Source organism: Onychostruthus taczanowskii, unplaced genomic scaffold, assembly GCF_017590055.1.
Source record: "Onychostruthus taczanowskii isolate IOZ18803 unplaced genomic scaffold, ASM1759005v1 scaffold55, whole genome shotgun sequence".
Lineage (NCBI taxonomy): Eukaryota > Metazoa > Chordata > Aves > Passeriformes > Passeridae > Onychostruthus > Onychostruthus taczanowskii.
Window position 1 is genome coordinate 5,498,547 of NW_024503124.1, and position 18,335 is coordinate 5,516,881.

General features: G+C 47.3%; 1 protein-coding gene across 1 annotated transcript in view; it reads left to right on the forward strand.

Moving 5' to 3' along the window:
- The window catches only part of SLC24A3 (solute carrier family 24 member 3), an 88,390-nt gene that overhangs the window by 34,888 nt on the left and 35,167 nt on the right, over positions 1 to 18,335 (forward strand). The window contains exons 2-5 of the mRNA XM_041417118.1: positions 2,123 to 2,199; positions 9,233 to 9,307; positions 13,401 to 13,485; positions 15,300 to 15,403. Coding sequence (XP_041273052.1) covers positions 9,242 to 9,307; positions 13,401 to 13,485; positions 15,300 to 15,403 — 255 coding nt within the window. The 5' untranslated portion in view covers positions 2,123 to 2,199; positions 9,233 to 9,241. The remainder of the gene's footprint in view (positions 1 to 2,122; positions 2,200 to 9,232; positions 9,308 to 13,400; positions 13,486 to 15,299; positions 15,404 to 18,335) is intronic.

The window sequence follows — 18,335 nt, forward strand, 5'->3', positions numbered from 1 at the left end:
TCTTTAGTGCAATAACAAACTGTCTGAGCTTTTATGATCTGCTAAATAGGGCAGCTGTTGTTGGAGTGGTGTTCCAGCAGCACCCTTTATTTCTTCTTAGAAAGGAGCTCCTGTGTTTTGCAAAGCTCTCCTCTTATCTGTACTCATCTGCACCTGATGCAGCTAATAAAAATGCAGCAGATTTCAAATTTGCATACATTAGTTTATAATTGCATGTTTGCAAGTGTAACCCACTGAATGCGTTTGTGTTTGGACGATGTTGGGGAGGATGTGCTGCTGGACATTTTGGATTTTCTCTGAAAAGCGGGTGCATTTCCTGCCAGAGTGAGGTGGGAACCTGAACCTGAGGGAGCACTGGGCGTTTCTGCTGTGCACAGGAAGGAGGGCCAGGATTCCCAGCCACTGACACTAGAGACAGCTTATGCTATTTTTGTACTATTTTTTCCCCATATGCCTTTACCTTAGGTGCACTTCAGGCTCCTTGAACCTCCCAGAGACTCTTGATAAAGGGATTGTATTTTTATCATCTGTCTGTAATGAATGTGAAATCTCAGAGGCAGCTGCAGGAGGAGGGGAAGCACACACACGTGTTTTGGCAATCCATTTTGCATATTGCTGGAGGCAGACCTCCCCGTGTTTCCTTCGCTTGTGGAAGGGGGAATGGTCAGGAATGTTTCTTAAAGCTTTGAGGGAAACACTGGATTTTCACATAATGATGTTTTGCTGGGGAAGGATGAATCCTTTCCACCCGATTTGCCTTCATTGTCTCTCAGCTTCCATAGTGTTTCGTGTTGCTTGTTGGGGTTTTCCTCACTCCTGTCCTTGTGCTGGTACCTCCCTGACTACTTCCTTGGGCTGCACACCTGTTTCTGGCGACCTTTGGCAGCTCTAACACAGCAGATGTGCTGGGGTGGGAGGGGAAGGCTGCCTGGCAGGACTAGGTCTGCCATGGAAGGAAGCGGTCACAGCTCCTGGAAGTAGGCACAGCTCCTGGTGGGTGAGTTCTCACTGGTGATAAAAAGTCACAGGCATCGCTGGTTCTCATGAAGGAGAAGGGTACTGCTGTGTTCCTCTGCTACAGATATTTTAAAGATGCTGTCTGTACTGCTCCAGTAGCTCCTGCTAGTTTTTTAGGACTCCTTATAGAATTTTCCAATCCATAGGAATACAATTAACAGTAATAACCTAAGCCTTTGGGTAAAAGACTGTATGTAAAAAAGAGTGGTTTCCTCCTCTGGTGCAGTGCCTGGGTAGAGCTGTTGCTTGCATGAGGAACAAAATTAAAATGTAGCTGCCTTTTGCTCAGTTATTGCTTCAGAGGCAGCAAAACCAGGAGTGTGAGCTGGATTGTTTTTCCATTTAATCTTCTTTGCAATTGCTAATTAAGTCCCTATTGCTGTAGCTTTATTAATGCTGAAGATGTGAAAGGCAGAAAGAGCCTGCTAAAGATGTGAAAGGCAGTTTGATTTTTTCCAGCTGATGGCTGAATGTGCAGAACTGACCATTAGAAGAAAGCTGTTGTTTCAAAATCTGGAATTACTGAGAAGCACTTGAATGCTAGAGCATCTTCTTCACACTGGCTTTTTGATTTATAACCCAAAGCCATTCCTGCAGCCTAATTGGCAGGCTGTCCTTAAGAGCTTTATAATCCAATTAACATCCAGAGCAGTAATAAGGCATTTGAGCAAATGGAGGGAATTTGTCTTTCAGTGACTTGCGACAGTGCCTTTGCAGCAAAGGCTGTGAAGTGCTTGCTGTGCTCCTCTCCGTGGTTCTGTGGATGGCTGGGCAGTGGGAAGAGAGCTGCCAGCCCCTCCAGGAGCTCTTGCACCTGCTCTGGACAGCTCTGACTGCTTCCCTGAAGGAAGGAGCCATGCTGTGCTCTAGGGAGGCATCTGTGGGTCACAGGGTGGTGCTGGCCACAGAAGGAAATGGCACGGTGAACTTTTGGGGAAGGTGGTGCCTGAGGACAAGGTAAGCTGAGCCACAGGGAGGTGAGGCAGAGCCTGTGGCAAGGCTGGGTTGGGCAGCCTCTCGCTGTGTTACTGACCAGCACGTGGGGTGGCTGTGAGGAGCTGATTAAACATCTGAGCTTTCTTTCCCCCCTCCCCGCTTTTTGCAGCTCTCCATGAATTCCCCAATGACATCTTCACGAACGAGGACAGGAGACACGGAGCAGTTGTCCTGCACGTCCTCTGTGTAAGTGTTGTGACTTTGTTGTGACTTTGCCTTTCTTCTGCTGGCGTGGACAGGGCCCCGTGTGCTCAAGAGCTCTGATTGAAGTTATTTTCTCTTCGGTGCATTTTCATCTCCTCTATGGACTGTGAAGTCAGGGATGTGATGGTTTTTTTTTTGTTCTTGGGATCTTCTGGTAAAAAGGAGTCAATAATGGAAGGATGGTTTAAAGTCACTTCCCATTTTCATTTTTTCTGTAGACACGGTTAGAATGTCAGGCCTTAGGAAAGAAAAAGTCATCCTGAAAATGGGACAGTTTGGCATCTTTAGGATGAAAACTAAATGTCAGAGAGCTAAAAGACACTTCTTCTGCAAGAAGTAACTCTGGAATACTCTGAAGTTTATGGGATAGAATAATTGACATGGAAATATCCATGGCATTACATGGATTGGAAAGTTTGCTCTATCATTTCTTTGAGTTACATTAGAGGCATTCTTAAGCAGCCAAGAAAATACCTGCTCCTAATGAATGTTTAGAAGCTTTTAACGATTTTTAGTGAGCTTAAATGAGCAGTCACCATTAGCTGTGAGGAGTGATTCATGATTTCTTTTTGAATATAAATTAGATTGTATTTTGTATTTTAATGTGCGACCTCTGTGTAAGGATTTTATTTTGGCTAAATAGCTGCAGAAATTTGTTGAGTAATGTTGCTATTGACCGTGCCTGGCAAGTTCAAGAATCTCAAGTTTCCATGGGAACACTGAGCTTTGAAATGTTTTGGAAACTGAGCACTGGACCCGAGCGGGATTTTATATCACCAACAAGAGTACTCCTAAAAATTCATATATGAATTCAGTTCTGAATGGGCTGAATGTGCCTTTAACATGTCCCAAAATGGAGTCTGGAGGACTGAACTGTCTAGTTCAGAATAAAAAGAAAAATCTGTTTTTAATGAGAAGTAGAAAAGCATCCACTGTCCCAGTAGAAATGTACTCAGTTTCTTCCCTGCTAGCAAACAGCAAGGCATCTCCCTCGATCCATTGTTCCATGGGTGCTCCATTGTTCTCTGTAGCACTTTCATGGACTTAGGAGAATTTACTGACCACTCTTTTCTTGTGGCCCCTGAGGTGCAGGACCCGGCTGGATTCAGCCTCTCTAGTACTGGGATAGCTGGAGACAACCAGCTTTGTTCTTGTCAAGTTAAAAAATGGTACTCAGAGAAAACAGAAAACTGTTAGCATTTATCAACCTGCCTCTAGTCTGGCTTGGGAGGGGTGCTCTTTGTCCTGGGATAATGAACGTCCAGTTCTGGTTTTTAGCTCCCAGAAATACAGTTACCAAACATGTGATGAAACCAGAGGAGAAGCGGAAATGCACTTTTTTGGGGGAAAGAGGATGCAGACAGAGGTTTTTTTGCCTCCACTGAGGTTTCTTCATGGGTTTGAAGGAACAGGACTGTAAAAGGAGCTCTGTAGTGGTAGGAAGGACAATGCAGTGGTGATTAGAGGTCATCACCATGCTTCTCATGTCAGTGACCTCCCCTTAAACAGTTTCTATTAATTTCAGTAAAAATGTTGTTCTCTGTCCTCTGCCCCTTTGCCCATACTTTCATGTTTAGTTCTGAAAGACATCAAGGCAAAGCTGGTTTACCAGAAGCCAGAGGAATGGGACAAAAGCTATCACTGGGACCTTGGGGAAGAGCAGGAGGCTTCCCAGGGCATCTTCTCCCTATTGTTTAATAAAAAGGGAAAAAAAGACCCCAGGAAATCTTCTCAGTGAAGCTTTATGAATTACTAAACATGATGTGATGCTTCACAAAGATGAAAGTTAATCCCTGAACACTTGAAAAATCTAGGAAAATCTGGGCAGGTCGGCAACAGTTTTAGGTCTGAACTGAAAATACTTTGGTTTGAAGGAGAAGTGGGCCATGAAGGCATGTTACAGGTTGGAGTCATGGTGTTTAATTTCTCCTAGATACTTTATCAGAGCTCAGCAGCTGACTGCTTCACTGCCATTCATAATTTCCATGTCCCCTCTGAGAAGAGGCTGAGCTGCTGAGTAACTCCCCACTAAGTCACTGGCTTGGGATGTTCAGTTTGGAGGGGCCAGGGTCTGGATTTTAAGGCTGGTGCTGTTCCTGCAGCCTGGGAGTTCCCCAGCACCCAAGGGCTTCTTTATGCAATCTTAACATGACTGTTTGTAGAATCACAGAGTGGGTTGGATTGGAAGGAACCTCACACATTATCCAGTTCCAGCTCCCCTGCTATGGGCTGGGACACCTTCCACTATTCCAGGTTACTCCAAGCTTTGTCCAGCCTGGCCTTGGACACTTCCAGGGATCCAGGGGCAGCCACAGCTTCTCTGGGCAACCTGTGCCAGGGCCTCAGCACCCTCACAGAGGAGAATTCCTTCCCAATACCCAATCTACCCTGCCCTCTGTCAGCACGAAGCCATTCCCCCTTGTCCTGTCACTCCAAGCCCTTGTCAAAGTCCCTCTCCAGCTCTCCTGCAGTCCCTTTGGGTACTGGAAGGCTGTGTAGGTGTTCTCTTAGCCTTTTCCTGGTTTTTATTTTGTTCCAGCTGGTGTCCCCATGCGGATCTTCAGCCCCGCCATGCTCAGGGGCACTGGCACCAGTTGCCCCCTCGAGACAGGAGGGAAATGGCTGTGCTGAGAAATTCCCAAGGTTTTGGCTGGCAGCTGAGGATGGGGGATTTGGGTCTCTGCATTACCCCGCTGTCTCTGACAGCACAGTGTTGCTTCCTCTTTTCCCAGCCTCCTCCAGCAGATCTGGAGGGCAGAGCCGGGATATGTTGGGTTGCCAGCGTGAGGAGCCTGTGCGTGGTCAGAGCTGAGCCTGTCCCTGGGCAGAGCTGGGCAGGGTGAGGAGCAGTGTCTGTGCTCAGCCATTCCTCCTGCTCCTGGCTCTGCTGCTTCCCGTAGCCATGGGAACGGGGGCTCTAACAGGCACCTGCCTCCCTCCTGCCGGGCGCTGGGGAAATGTAGGTCGCCCTGGATGGGTCCTGTCTCTGTTTCTGCATCGGGTCAGTGCCCAGACACATCTCATTTCTGCAGCACAGGGCTGTCTCCTTCGGGGGTTGATTTCTCCAGTGCCCTGGCCATCTGTGGGAGCACTGCTGGGCACATCGTGGTACCCACGCTGCTGGCTGGAGTCAGTCCGGGCTCTGTGGCTTCTTGCTTTGGTTGGGGTTTTTTAATTTCCCTCCCACAATGGAGTTTTAGGTGGGTTTGTAATGCAGAGTTGAGAAAAGCCCTGTGCTTGGTTAACGTGGTTTTGGGGTGGCCCCTTGCTAGTCCTGCCCCCCAGGGCAGGGTCTGTGGGGCAGCAGAGGCACCCCTGCTGATGCTGCCAGCAACAACCTGGGCCTTTCACAGCCCCCTGGGAAGAAGGCAGGGCTGTAGGGATTGCTGCTTCTACGGCATTGTGCTCTCTTGTGAAAAGCTTCTTTCGCTCAGTGAAGCGAGTTGAGTTCGAGTGTGAAGACTGTCATGGGAAGCTCAAAGGACTGCTGGACAAACATGAAAAATTACCATTTCTGTGACCAAAATGACCAGTGTCCTATACAGTGGAACAGGTATTTTGAATAAGAAATGTAATCACCTTTGATGCAGAGATTCCATCTTTGTTAGTTAGAATCATCATTTTAAAATGAATTGTAATGTGGTACTCAATCTGGCATTTATAATCCTTTTATGCAGGGCCATTGTATTTTCCTATTTTTTTAATGTCCTTTGGGGGAGGAGGAGTGAGTGTATTTCTTAAAGTGTATTGCCTGGCTAAAGACTCCCATATCATCACTTGGAGCTGAAAACAACTGAGTGAAGGGAAGCCTTATTTTGTGTGTTGAGTCGTCCATGTTGTATTCTGCTCCATTGCACAGGCCATATTCTGTGTCCCCCAACCACCTCCTTAATTCCCAGTGGCAGTTTCAGGTGGAGCAGCCTTCAGTCCGTGCTGCCCTGCTCCTTTCCAGAGCTGCTGCTCCCATGGTGCCTGTGAAGACAGGAGGCCATGTGCTGAAGGAAAAATCAATGTGATTCCTTAGTGGAATCATCTAAGGATGACTTAGGTGGAAGATGATACCACCTCATCATTCTGAGTGTCTCAGCTGTGCTCTTAGCCCTCTCCTCATGGGACATGCCATGCAGACTGGCCTCCCTGATGCTCCTGCCTTCCTCCCTCTTGCATAAAAAAGCCTCCTCCTGCTTGTGTTCCTGCTGGCCCAAACTCTAAACATTGCTTTGTTTTGTTTGTTTAAAAAGCCAACAAACAAGCCCCACCAAAAAGCCCGAAGAACTTCCAAGGAAGTAACAGTTACTATCCTCATGTGGTCACTGACTGTGGGTGGCTTCCAGTGATTTAGTCTGTGAACAAGGCTGGGGTTTAACCAGATACTCCTTCCATTCTGACACTTTACACTTTATTGCACCCAAGCCACTTGAATGAACTTAGGGAACACTCACAGCCAGAACCAGAGTTGTGACAGCAATGAGGTGTTTAAAGTAAGTGCTGGAGAGTGCAGCTCATGTGGGCTCAGTCAGTGCTGTCAGCCCCATGCTCGCACCCATCCCGAGGAGTGCAGCAGGTTTGGCTTCGTGCTTCCAGCATCTGCAGCAGGGGGCCAGTCCCCACTCCTGAGGGGGATGAAAAAGAGCCTGGGAGGACAGTTCCTTCCCATTTATTTTTCTGCTCTATACTCATTTCAGTGCCCTTTTTGCCTTTTGTCTTGTACCTGATCCTACTAATCAGAAAGTGTGGGCGGACAAAAGAAAATTCCCTTGTCACCCTTGAAGGTTGTTGTGCCCTCTAAAAACCTGGACACCATGAGATTCCACTGTAGTGCTGGGACGTGGAGGTGCTTTGGCAGTCTTGTGTGCACTGGAAATGACACAAGCCCTCCCCTGGGATCATTTAAATGTGCATCTAAAAATCCAGAGAAGGAATGGTCTAACTGAAAAGCTGGTGGGTGCCTTGCCCCTGGTGAGCGCTGTGGAGCGTGGCATCATCTGTGGGCACCTAAAATGCAGTGCAGCGTGTGTGCCACGTGTGGGGGCATCTGGGGTGGGCTGCCTGGGCTCTGGGGCAGGGGATGCTGCCTCCCTTTGGCCCCTATTCCCTTGCCTGCCTCTGGGAAGTGCAGGAAGCCCAGCAGGCACGTGGAGCCCTGTGCTCCGTGGGCGTGGGTTGATCGTGTCAATGGAGAGGACATACTTTACAGGAATGATGCTGATGGACAGATTAGCATTCTTGAGAGGCATTACTGTGTGTTTGGACAGGACAGTGGGGGCGTGACTCACTGCAGATTAATATGATTAGCAGATCAAAAATCTAGGCTGAAGTTAGGCACCCTCTATCCGTTGTATTTCAATGGAATTTGGCTGCATCACTCTCTGGAGCCCTTTCTGATCCTTGCTCCTGTCTTCCTTTATCTCTGTTCATACAATTGGTATTGTGTCAGCAGCTGGTGCTCCCTTTGCAAGATCAGGTTCTTCGCTGCACCATACAGAGTTGGAGACCTGGAATTTTGTTTACTCTTGTGATCCTCAGGGCTGTTTTGCAGTGTAAGATTTTCAAAATGCCTAAGTTACACTTACTCATGTTTATGATGAGGGACAAAGAAGCACAGAAACTATCCAAGTGACATTCTAGCACCTATTGTGTCAAGATTGTACCAAAATAACTTGTTATGATGAAATTCCCATCTCTAATCCTGAAAAAAAATACACTTGAATTATTTTTGAGCTTGAAAAGTTTTCATGGCTGAGATGTACAGTAATTACTGTACTGGCTTTTTTGCATCAAAGCTGTGATTCTGGCAAATTAGAATCTGTGTTTTTGGTGAGGCTGGGGGGTTTATATCTGTTCCTGGAAAATCAAAACAAGACCAAAAAACCTGGAGGCCATTTTTATTGCTGCTTTCTCTCCAGAAAAAAATACTCTGGTCTCCTCGCATTGCCTGAGCTTCTGCAGGACTTCAACAGCAAGCAAAGCCAGAGGATCTGCTGGTGATGTGCTTGGAACTGTGGTTCCCTAGGATTAATGCACTGTGTTTCTACAAATATTGGCCACTTCTCTCAGCTGTAGTTAGTCACTGGAGCTGCTTCTAGAAGTAACTCTGTGCTAGTCCTTGGCAGGTGACACCAAAAAGGTGGAGTTCTCTTTGAACCTTGCAGCAGGTCTCGGATGTGTCCGTGCCAGAAAACCAGAGTGGGCTGGGAGGCAGACTCAGCCTGGCTGGGGGGGTGTGCTCTGCTGGTGCCTGATGTGCTTTTCCCCTGGTTTTCCCCTATGCCAATGGGCATTTTCCCATCCAGTGGCAGTCTTTGTGTCGAGGTGAGGAGGGAGCTCCTTCCCTGTGGGCAGGATGGGCCAGGTTGCCCTCCAGGGCTTTGCTGCGTGGATGTGAGCCACACTGTGCTGTTTGCCTCTCGGGGCACAGATCAGGCCCCAGCACATTTAATAGTACAGAAACCCAAATTAAATGCTTCTTGCATGAAATTGAAGAACTGATTGTCCCAGTGTCATTTAGAGTCCTGGGTTCCCCCTTGGTTTTATTTGTTCCTGTATGAAGTTCAGCAAGATTTACCACTGGCACCCAGGTGACATGGCAGGGCATTTCAGTCCAGAAAAACAAGCTCCTTTTCCCTTTTTCAGGACACTAGATTTCAAAATTTACTCCTCCAGGGTTTAGATTTTCATGGAACATAGTGATAAAAAAGCCTTGCACTGCCCAATGGGGAAAAAAAGGAAGGCAGAAACACTTCAGTGTGGCTTAGCAATGTCCACAGAATTAAAAAAACCCAAAAACCAAAAAAGGAGTCTTTATAGTGAAGATAAAATATTGGCAGCTTTTGACAGTTTATAAGAGCTTTTGGATGAATACTCCACGATGTTTCAATTAAATCCCAGACAGCTCTAGGAATTCTTCTTGCAAAAGCATTTTATTTTCTTGAAAAGTGTGTACCAAATCAAACCTGAGATGCTGCTGTTCAGTTCTGTGTGACAGTCTCCAGACTCAGCCTTTTCTCCGTTGCAGGCTGTGTACATGTTCTACGCGCTGGCAATCGTCTGCGATGACTTCTTCGTCCCTTCGCTGGAAAAGATCTGTGAAGTAAGTGTCAGATGTTCCTTCCTCTTGTGCTGCTTCCACAGCACTTCTGGAGAGCCTTGGGGTGTGGTGATGGTGTGTTTGCTGTTGTCCTGCAGTGTTGCCCGTGCTGCTTGTCTTGTTGCTCAACATGACGTGTGCGTGTTGACTCAGCTCTGTGTTCTTCCTCGCAGGACAGGCTCTCCAGGTGCTCCAGGCATTCACACTGTGGTGGTTGCTGTTGCCTTTTGTTTGTGTGTCTTTGCAGATGTCTCTGCAGAAACACCTTAGCTGGCACAAATTAAAACCCCTGGTGATTTACCCCAGTAGAAACCATGGATCTTGTACCCTGCCCTCACAGTCATGACTGTCAGACCTTGCGTTGTGTGGGTGTAAGTTTTAAAGCAGCAGGGACAGCTAGGTCAGCTGTAAAGAAGCTTGTGAATGCTTCCAGCAATTACAAAGGATTCTGTTTCTCTTTGGTAAGGTCGAGATGCCTAAATTTTAGAAGACAAGGAGTACATTTTTGCCTAAATCAGCTCAGACAGCCACGGAGCGAACACAGACCATGTGCCCAAAGTTGCTGCGAGCCATATCTGCCGTCAGTTCCAGGCAGTGAAATCTCTGTGTGGGGAGAATATGGTTGGTCGTGGCAGTGCCATTTGCAGAAGACACCTGTCCCTGTGCCTGGGAACAAGTGTCACCCATCAGGGTGTGGGCTGTGCTGGCCCTGGGAGAGGGGTGGAAGCTGACAGGGCGAGTCATTTGTGCTGACAGCGCTGATGGAGGCTGTCTCTAAACTAACCTGATATTTGAAGATCAACACCCTGCTGTGCAGGCCTTTTTTTTCATCATCAAAGAAAAAAAGCCCTCAGGGAATTCCACTTTTTGGTGCTTAAGTATAGAGGTAACTGAAAGGTAACAACATATATAAGGAGCTTCTGTCCTGCAAAGTTGCTGCACCCTCTGGGGCTGAATCTGGGGAACCCCATTGCAAGGTTCAGGAGAGGGAATATTGGTGTGGACATGGGGATAGGGATGCTGGGGGATGTAAACACACCGAGTTCTTCGACCTCCCCTCTCCCAGGCAAGCGAACCTCAGTGGGAAATGTGGCTCTAGAAGCTGGCTCAGGTGTCTGTGGATGAACAAAACCTGAGCTGAGTGAGCAGTGTCCAGGACAGGCTTGTATTTTGGGGTGCTGTCAATATGCCCAAGGGCAAGCCAGCCATCCAGAGGGACACAGGGAGACAGAAGGAGGGAGATTGTTATTTCTTTTCTCTGCACACTCATTAGTTACCTCCCATGAGTGTGTTTGGGTTGAGCCCCACTCATGGCCCAGAGGCCTGACCTGGGTCTGTGGAGCACTGGCTCCTGTTGCAGTTCTGCCATGGACAAGCTCCATCGCTTCCCTGTGCCTCTGTTTCCTGCTCTGTTCAGCAGGAAAGTTGATCCTTGACTGTGTTTACAGATGACAGTAGGAAACACTGCATGGGTTGTTACCAGTTTGTAACTTCACTGGTGGTAAACTTCATTGTCACAAACAAGGGGCTTTTATGGTCACTCTGCACATGCAGGGTCTGTGTGTCTCCACCTTCTCCCAGAAGTTGGTCTAACAAGTGCCAGGCCAGCCCTACAATTGGTCTAACAAATGCCAGCCATTTGTTCTTCTGACAAATTCTCAGCTGTGCTTGAGTTTGTGCAGACATCTGATGTCTCAAAAGCAAACACCCTCTCTGTGTGATTTACTGCAGTATTTGCACACCCTGGGCCCTAGAAGGCAGTTTTTGCTTGCTTAGATCTTTGCTGTTTTGGTTATTTGTTGTCTTCTCAATGGTACACAACAATTCCTCGTGTGCCTTAGTTGTTCTGAATCTTTCTGTTATCCAGCACCACAAATAAGATGACAATAACAATTTTTATTCTACTGTGTGTAGAAGAGAAAGCTTAGCAACTGAACACCAGATTTGGAGTACTTGTATTGAGAAGTTGCTGTCCAGGAGAAAGATGCTGTGGCATTAGGGATTATCAACAAAATGGGTCACATAAATGGATCAGACTGTTACTGTTCTATTGCTCCTGCTTGATTCTCTCCCAGAAATGTCTTTTCTCACCTCATAGGTGATGTTTGGAGACATTCAAATATTCTTATGTATTTTATGCACTGAGAATTCAGGCCTCCTGCCTGAAGTCTTTTTTGGCCGTGAAGATCTGCCAGTAGTTGTTCTACATCTTCTCACAGTTTAGATGCTCTAATTCTAAAACAAATGTCCTTTTTCTGGCTTAGCTTCTTCTAGTATGGGAAGCAGTTATTGAGTTGAACCAACAAGCCATTTGTGCTCCCAAATGTGTGTTGACATGGGAATTTGCTCCAGAACACTTGCTGTGGTAGACTTTCTGTGTTAGTTCAGACTTACAAAAAAACCCTGATTTTATTTTGTTTTCTAAAGCAGTTTCTGCTTTCACTTGCCTGGCTGCCTCACCCCTGATAGTTTACACTATGTCAGTGGCAAACATTTGTCTGCAAATACATTTTTGCTGTCTACACAGAGTGCTGTTATCTGCTCTGTTTTATCAGCTTAATCATCATGTGCATTTCAGTGAATTCTCTAGAAACTGTCCTCAAGGGCTCCTGCTGTAGCACAGCTGGTTTCCCTGGCTGGTGGCTTTGCTTTCAAGAGGCACTGTGAGTTCCAGCAGCTATTGTAGGATGGATGTCTCCATAGTTTCATAGAGCATCCTGCAGGAGAACCTGACCTTTGGGGATCTGCTTCTGGTCCTGTGAACTTCTTTCACAACAGTTTTAATCCTGTTTAAAATAGTTTTCCATGAATCTGTATTTTATCAGGTTCCACAAGCTTTATAGCACTCCAGCAATGCTGTGGTCTTCTGCTTCAAAGGCACTCCTGGTGAGGGCACATCCTGTCCTTTTCCCTTGTCCCCATAACTTATGTACAAAGGGTTGTTACCTCTGGGCAGTGGATAGAGTTACACCCTCCCTTAGGGGCGAGGAATACCCATTGTGGAATCTTCAGAAAAAGCTGCTATGAGGATTTCTGCTCTCCTGTCTCTGCAAAGGTCCTTGGGCAAGGATGAAACAGCAGAGGAGCCCTGCAGGGGAATGGGGGCAGAGGGAGGTTTCCTGTGTCCTGCCAGGCTGGGCGGGCTGCCTCAGAAGGCAGCTCTGCCAGGGACACTTCCCACCACTCTGAGCTGCCTTCCCCAGGGACACTTCCCACCACTCTGAGCTGCCTTCCCCAGGGACACTTCCTACCACTCTGAGCTGCCTTCCCCATGCTCCTGGCTGCCTTTCCTGTGCTCCCGCAGTGGCAGCTGCTGCATTGGTGTAGTAACAGCTCGGGGTGGTGGCCATATGGCAGGAGCTGGTTGTTGCTCCTCCTCAGCAGGGGAAGGTGCCTTGTGGCATCTGCTGAGCAGATGCAGGTGGGTGCTGGGTCCATGGGAGCTGGTGCAGATGGAACAGTGGGAGTGCAGACAACATAGAGGGTGTAATTAACCAAGGGAATCTTTGGAAGCAGCATATGCTGATGAAGTTTTTGTAGAGCAGTGGGTCCTTTCCCTTCCAGAAGCCCCTGGTTTTAGACAGTCCCTGGCTTCTGCTGAGGTGGTACAGGAGGTAAGTGATGTAGTCTATGAGAAAGGGGGTAAGGCAAGGGTAAACTGAGATAAGTGATGTAGTCCAGCAGAAAGAGGGTAAGGAGAGGGTAAAGCAAGGCATAACATGTACCAGGGAAGGTGGCTGGAGGTGAACGAAGCCTGAGCTCTAGTCCTGCCCTTTACAGGCGAAAGTGGGGAGGATAAGGTGTGTATTGATAGGGTTGTGGAGCAGACAGATCCATGAGTGGTGAAGCTGCCTTCCCTGTTGGCTGGAGTGGTGACCTTTTCCTCCTCTCTAAAAGTCTCACTGGCATAACCTGCCTTCTCTGCCAGGTGGTGCTCAGTTCAGTAGCCAGTGCCTGTGGTGGCTTTTCCCCTGCACTTAACCTTTGTTTACACAAAACTTTACAGGCACCTGCTCTTGGCAGGCAGTTTAACATTGGGAGTGGAATTCCTTCAGCTGCTCAGTGTGGTAATCAGTGACTCTGTGTTTCTCTGCAGCGCTTGCATCTCAGTGAAGATGTGGCTGGGGCAACTTTCATGGCAGCAGGAAGCTCTGCTCCTGAGCTGTTCACATCTGTCATAGGTAAGAAGCCTGCTGCTGCTTCCCAAAACCTGCATGTTTCCCTGGCTGTTTTCAGAGCTGAAATGCCGTTGCTGTGTGCCTGCAAGGTTTGTTATAACCCTTCCTGGGCACACATGGCGCTGACTGTGGGGAGTCCTCACCAGGTGAAGTGACTCTGGGAGTACTCTTATCTCACAGCAGGGCCTGAGTGTGACCTGCCAAGCCAGGACCAGTGGGCACTTTACCATAGCTGCACATGAGCCAGGCTTTACTTAGAGCATTATCTTCTCCTGTCCACTTTCCTGCCCCACCTGCCACGCCAGCTCCAGGGCACAGTGGGAAAGGATTTCCCCCAGATTTCCCTCTCTGGTACCCTGGCACACTGTTCATGTCCTCAGTGGCATGTTCTCTGCCATCACCTCCTCTCTGGTCAGTCTTCCAACACTGCTTTTCCCTGGAAAAGCCCAAGTGGGGAGGAGAAGAGGATTTGAAATGCTTTCTTACAGCAACAAGTTGGTCAGAGCATCACATTTCCAAAGCAGCTCTCTGCTTATGGGAATTGTGATGAAGGGATTCAGCAGTCCTTAAGTGTGTAAAACCCAGGAAATTCTGTGTGCCCCCACAGCAGGGGGGGAAGGGGGACTGCAGGTAGTGTTAGAGTGATGTTCTACCTAGCCACGTTAGGAGGGTGAAGTGTTCCTGCAGTCTGACTCACCCACATCTCTGTTGGCGGGGGATCATCAGGAGCTGGGAGGGCGTGGGGGGCTCTCCATCACTGAACAGAATTAGTTCTCAGCTCATATACTTTCTCTAGGAGACATTTGTCTTTCAATCACAGCTGCCAGATGAAGAGCACGAGTTAGTTCATGCAAAGCTGTGTGCTCTGCAGAGGTCTCATTGCACAAGCAAAGCCTTGTTATTTGGGAACTTAAATTGGACCAAGTTGGGATCGTCCTTTGGTTAAGGGTAGTGCAGTGCCAGGGTGAAAATAAAACCAGATTCCTTCAGATGACTTAGAGAAGCCCTGATGGTCATCAGGATCATTTTCCTGCAGTGGTGTAACCTGCCAGGTGCCGTGTGTCACTTGGCAGGTGAGTGCTTCTGTGTTCCTGAGAAAAGGATGAAGTTGGAAAAAATACATGAGCAGCACTGGCCAGTTTATTTATGGCCAGATAAATACTGTTGGAACCTTAAAAGCAAGTGGTGAATTTAAACAGACTGGCAGCTAGCAGGAGATGGAGTGTTATTTTTAGGCTGGCTTCTAAGGAAAGGACTGTGCAGCACTGTGATGCATGTGTCTGTCAGTTCATCTCCCTCACCATTAACCTCATTGGCCAGTTTTAACCAAATTTGACAGAAGAGCTCTGAAAAAAGCTTGTAGCATAGCCCCATAACTCATCCTGAGAGGCATCACTTGGCTTGTGAGTAGCTGTGGCCAGACAGCTCTGAATCATTTCCAGCTTCTACTGAAGCTTCATCCCTACTGAAGCCAGTTGGGATGGGGATATGGGAAGGAGCAGAGTACTGTTCAGGGAATATCTTATGGGAGACAGTGTCCTGTGGATTTGTGTCCCACCAGCTGCTGCCATGAGCTTGCAGTGTTTTGTGGTGTGTAGTTGAGTCACAATACCAGGAAGTTAATAACTTGGATGTGCCTGAAGTACTTGGTTTCCATCACGCAGTCTATCCAGGTCCCCTCAGAAAGCAACTCTCTGCAGTTTGCCTAGCACCTGCTTTTAGATTCATTAACAGGGTAGGGTGTGAGGTCTGCAAATTGATATGAAAAGAGTCAGCTCTTTCCCATTTACACAGCTTCTCTTGAACTTGTTTTTCAGGTGTTTTTATCACAAAAGGAGATGTAGGCGTTGGAACCATTGTGGGCTCGGCTGTATTCAACATCCTCTGTATTATTGGTGTGTGTGGGCTTTTTGCAGGACAGGTAAGAGCATTTAATGATTCCTTACAGTTCTTGCTTCACCCTCTGCCTTGGCTGTACTGCCAAATCAGATGTCAGGTTCACCACCTTGCCACAAATTTCTCTGGCTTTGCTGTTTTTAATAGGGCCCTGTGCTGTTACTCCCGCGTTTTTGAAATGAAAAACAGAGCAGCAAAGTTCAGCTCAGGCATTTTGAGCTGCCCAAGGTGTGTGGGTGGGCAGAGGAATAAATGTTGGTTGTTTGCTCATCGTGTAGTTTGTGAGTGTTCTCCAGCGTGTCAAACCGCTTGTGACAACACAAGCTATTCATCTGAAATTAAAGCAATTAAGTTGTGAGATCTGAGCTGCTGTCTGAATTGCAGACGTGATTGACTGTATAATTAAATACCTGAATCTGCATTTACCTTGGCACTTACCAGCATGCCAAGTATTTTTACAATCTCATAAATGTTCTTTGGCGTGTTACTGCGCAGACTTACTCATAAAGAGGAGAAGCAGGGTCATGTTACCAGCATAGGGCAATGGAAGAAGAACTGAGAAGACCTTGGTCAGTCTGGGAAAACATGCAGAGAGGTGGGGTTTTGCTTATGATCCGTTCTGTTTTCATTAGCAGTGAACTTCTGCAGGCTGAAGGTGAGCATTTTCAGCATGAGGAGGCCTCAGGTTAAGGTCACAGCAGTGCTTTATAACCACCCACGTGTCCTGATTTGCATGCAACAGATGCTCAGTGTGTCAGTGGTGCTGCTGTAACTCTTACTGTGAAAACTCAGTTAATTGAGGTAAATTTTTAATGACCAAAGCCTTCCCAGGGCATGAGGCTCTGTTCCCCAGAGGTATTCTCCTGTCATCAACAGGACTTCCTTCTCAGGCTGCTTTTTTCATGCAAATGAAGGTGATTAACCGTCTAGCAGTTAATGATGGCAGAGGAGCCATTTCTGATTTTTACTCTCCACAGTACTGATTGCCTGCCTCAAACCTGCTAAAAAATGGCTACAAACCACCTTTGGAAAAGGCCTACTAGAATTTGGGGCTTGATAGATAATGCCAGTCTTCTTGAGAGGCCTTTTACAGGTGGAAGATCATTGTTTCAGAAGGATAAATCACAGCCAAAATGCTCTTGTAAAACGTCTGCAGCCTTTCAGCCATGGTCGCTTTCAGAAGTTCAAGTCATCCTAAGCATAATCTGAGTTTCTTTCAAGGCAAGCGTTGAGATTTTGACTGCTTTGCCCCTCTTTGTTTTCCTTGAGACTCTGCTGATGATTTGTGTGTGGTTTTGTCAAGTCACATAACCTTTCTTTGCTGCAGTCTAACCCTTAGAGGGTGGGTGAGCACTGGAATGATTGACGTCACCACGTGGAACTGTGATTTTAGCAAGCAAAGAAATTTCAGTGTCAATAATTGCAATGTTTTAGATAAAACTCTGGATCAATTTATGCTTTTCATTGTTTCCCACTCCCAGCCTTTCACCAAAAAGTCATTCCCTCTTAGTGGTGTGATTCACATTTGTTTTGTGTTAGTATGAGTAGGAATTTGGTTTTATTGTCAACAATGTCTCTACAGAGGCACTAACATAGGTGGTAAATTTGGTTGTTGGTGAGATTTCTGTTCTGCTGGGGACCTGGATCTCAGCAGTGAGTTGCCAGGTGAGCTTGGGGGCTGGCTGTTGGTGAAAGTTGCATGCTGTGCTCCACGATCTTTTCTTTGAGCTCGGACTTGTGGATTGAGCAGCTGGAGACCTCAGATTCTCAGATGTATTGCCTGTGGGCTGGGAATCCCAGAGGTCAGACCTGCAGTGGCCTTTTCTGTGTTTCTGAAATCTTTCTTTTTTTTTTTTTTTTTTTTTTTTTTTTTTGACTGGTAAACAGTTGAATTGTAAAATACTGTCCAGCCCTCTCCAGGACATGTTTTATTTTTAAATTAGGTTGTAGCTTGTATGTGCTGTGTCGGATGTATTCTTCTTTGGCCCAAGAGATGTGCACCATGTTTAGAAAAAGAAGCAAATGCACAGCCTCCAAAAGCTGGTATGCATTTGCTTGAGCACCAGCCCCAGTTGTTTATTCTTCCAAGCCTTTACTGGCTGTATGAGCACACTTTTCAGGATAAATCAGAATAAGCATCCCACTGCTTATTGGAACAGGAGAAGGGAAGCGTGCCCACGCCTCTGTGCCACACTGCACACCTAAAAAAGGCATTGAAAGAGCATTGTGAAGGTTGAAAGTCAAACACGGCAAAGTTAGAAAATAGCAGTGTGGGGGTTCCCTGTGCACCCTTAATTTGCCCCCCCGGTGTGCGTGCATTATTATCCAGGCTTTAATTACAGAGTCTCTTGCCAGGTTCTCCACGGGCTCCCTGCCTCCCTCTGCCCACAGAATGGACTTTGCTCACTTAATGAGCAGATATTCAGAATTTTGTTTTCTCTTATTGTTCACTCTGTGCCCTTCTGCCTTATTTACCAGGCTCTATTCAAGCCCTGTTCCAGCAGCAGAATTATTAATTTCCTCTTGAACTTGTGCCGATCTCGGCGCTATTGTATCTGAGCAGTTGATGAGCAGTTAATTAATCTTCCCCAAACCTCTGTGAGATGAAGGGATGCTTTAAAGATGGGGAAACAAAGCACAGAGAGATTAAATAAAAAAGAATAACTTGTCTTTTTAGGGGCCAATTAGAGCTGGCACAGGCCTGCTCTTTCCCCCGGTGCATAGCATTCTGTGGCATGCTCGTGGGTCCTGGCTCCAGGTGCTGCTCCACAGGGCTTTCCTTGTTGGAAAGCCTTGGTTTGAGTGGCCGTGTCAGTCTCCACACAGCCCAGCTCTCCGTGGGAGCATTCAGCTCCTTGAGCCATGTGAGCCCCTCTTCTCCTCACTCCTGCTTCCTTCCACAGGGCACCACACAGAATGCCTCTGTCCTGATCCCTGCCCTCATCCCTAGGGCTGTT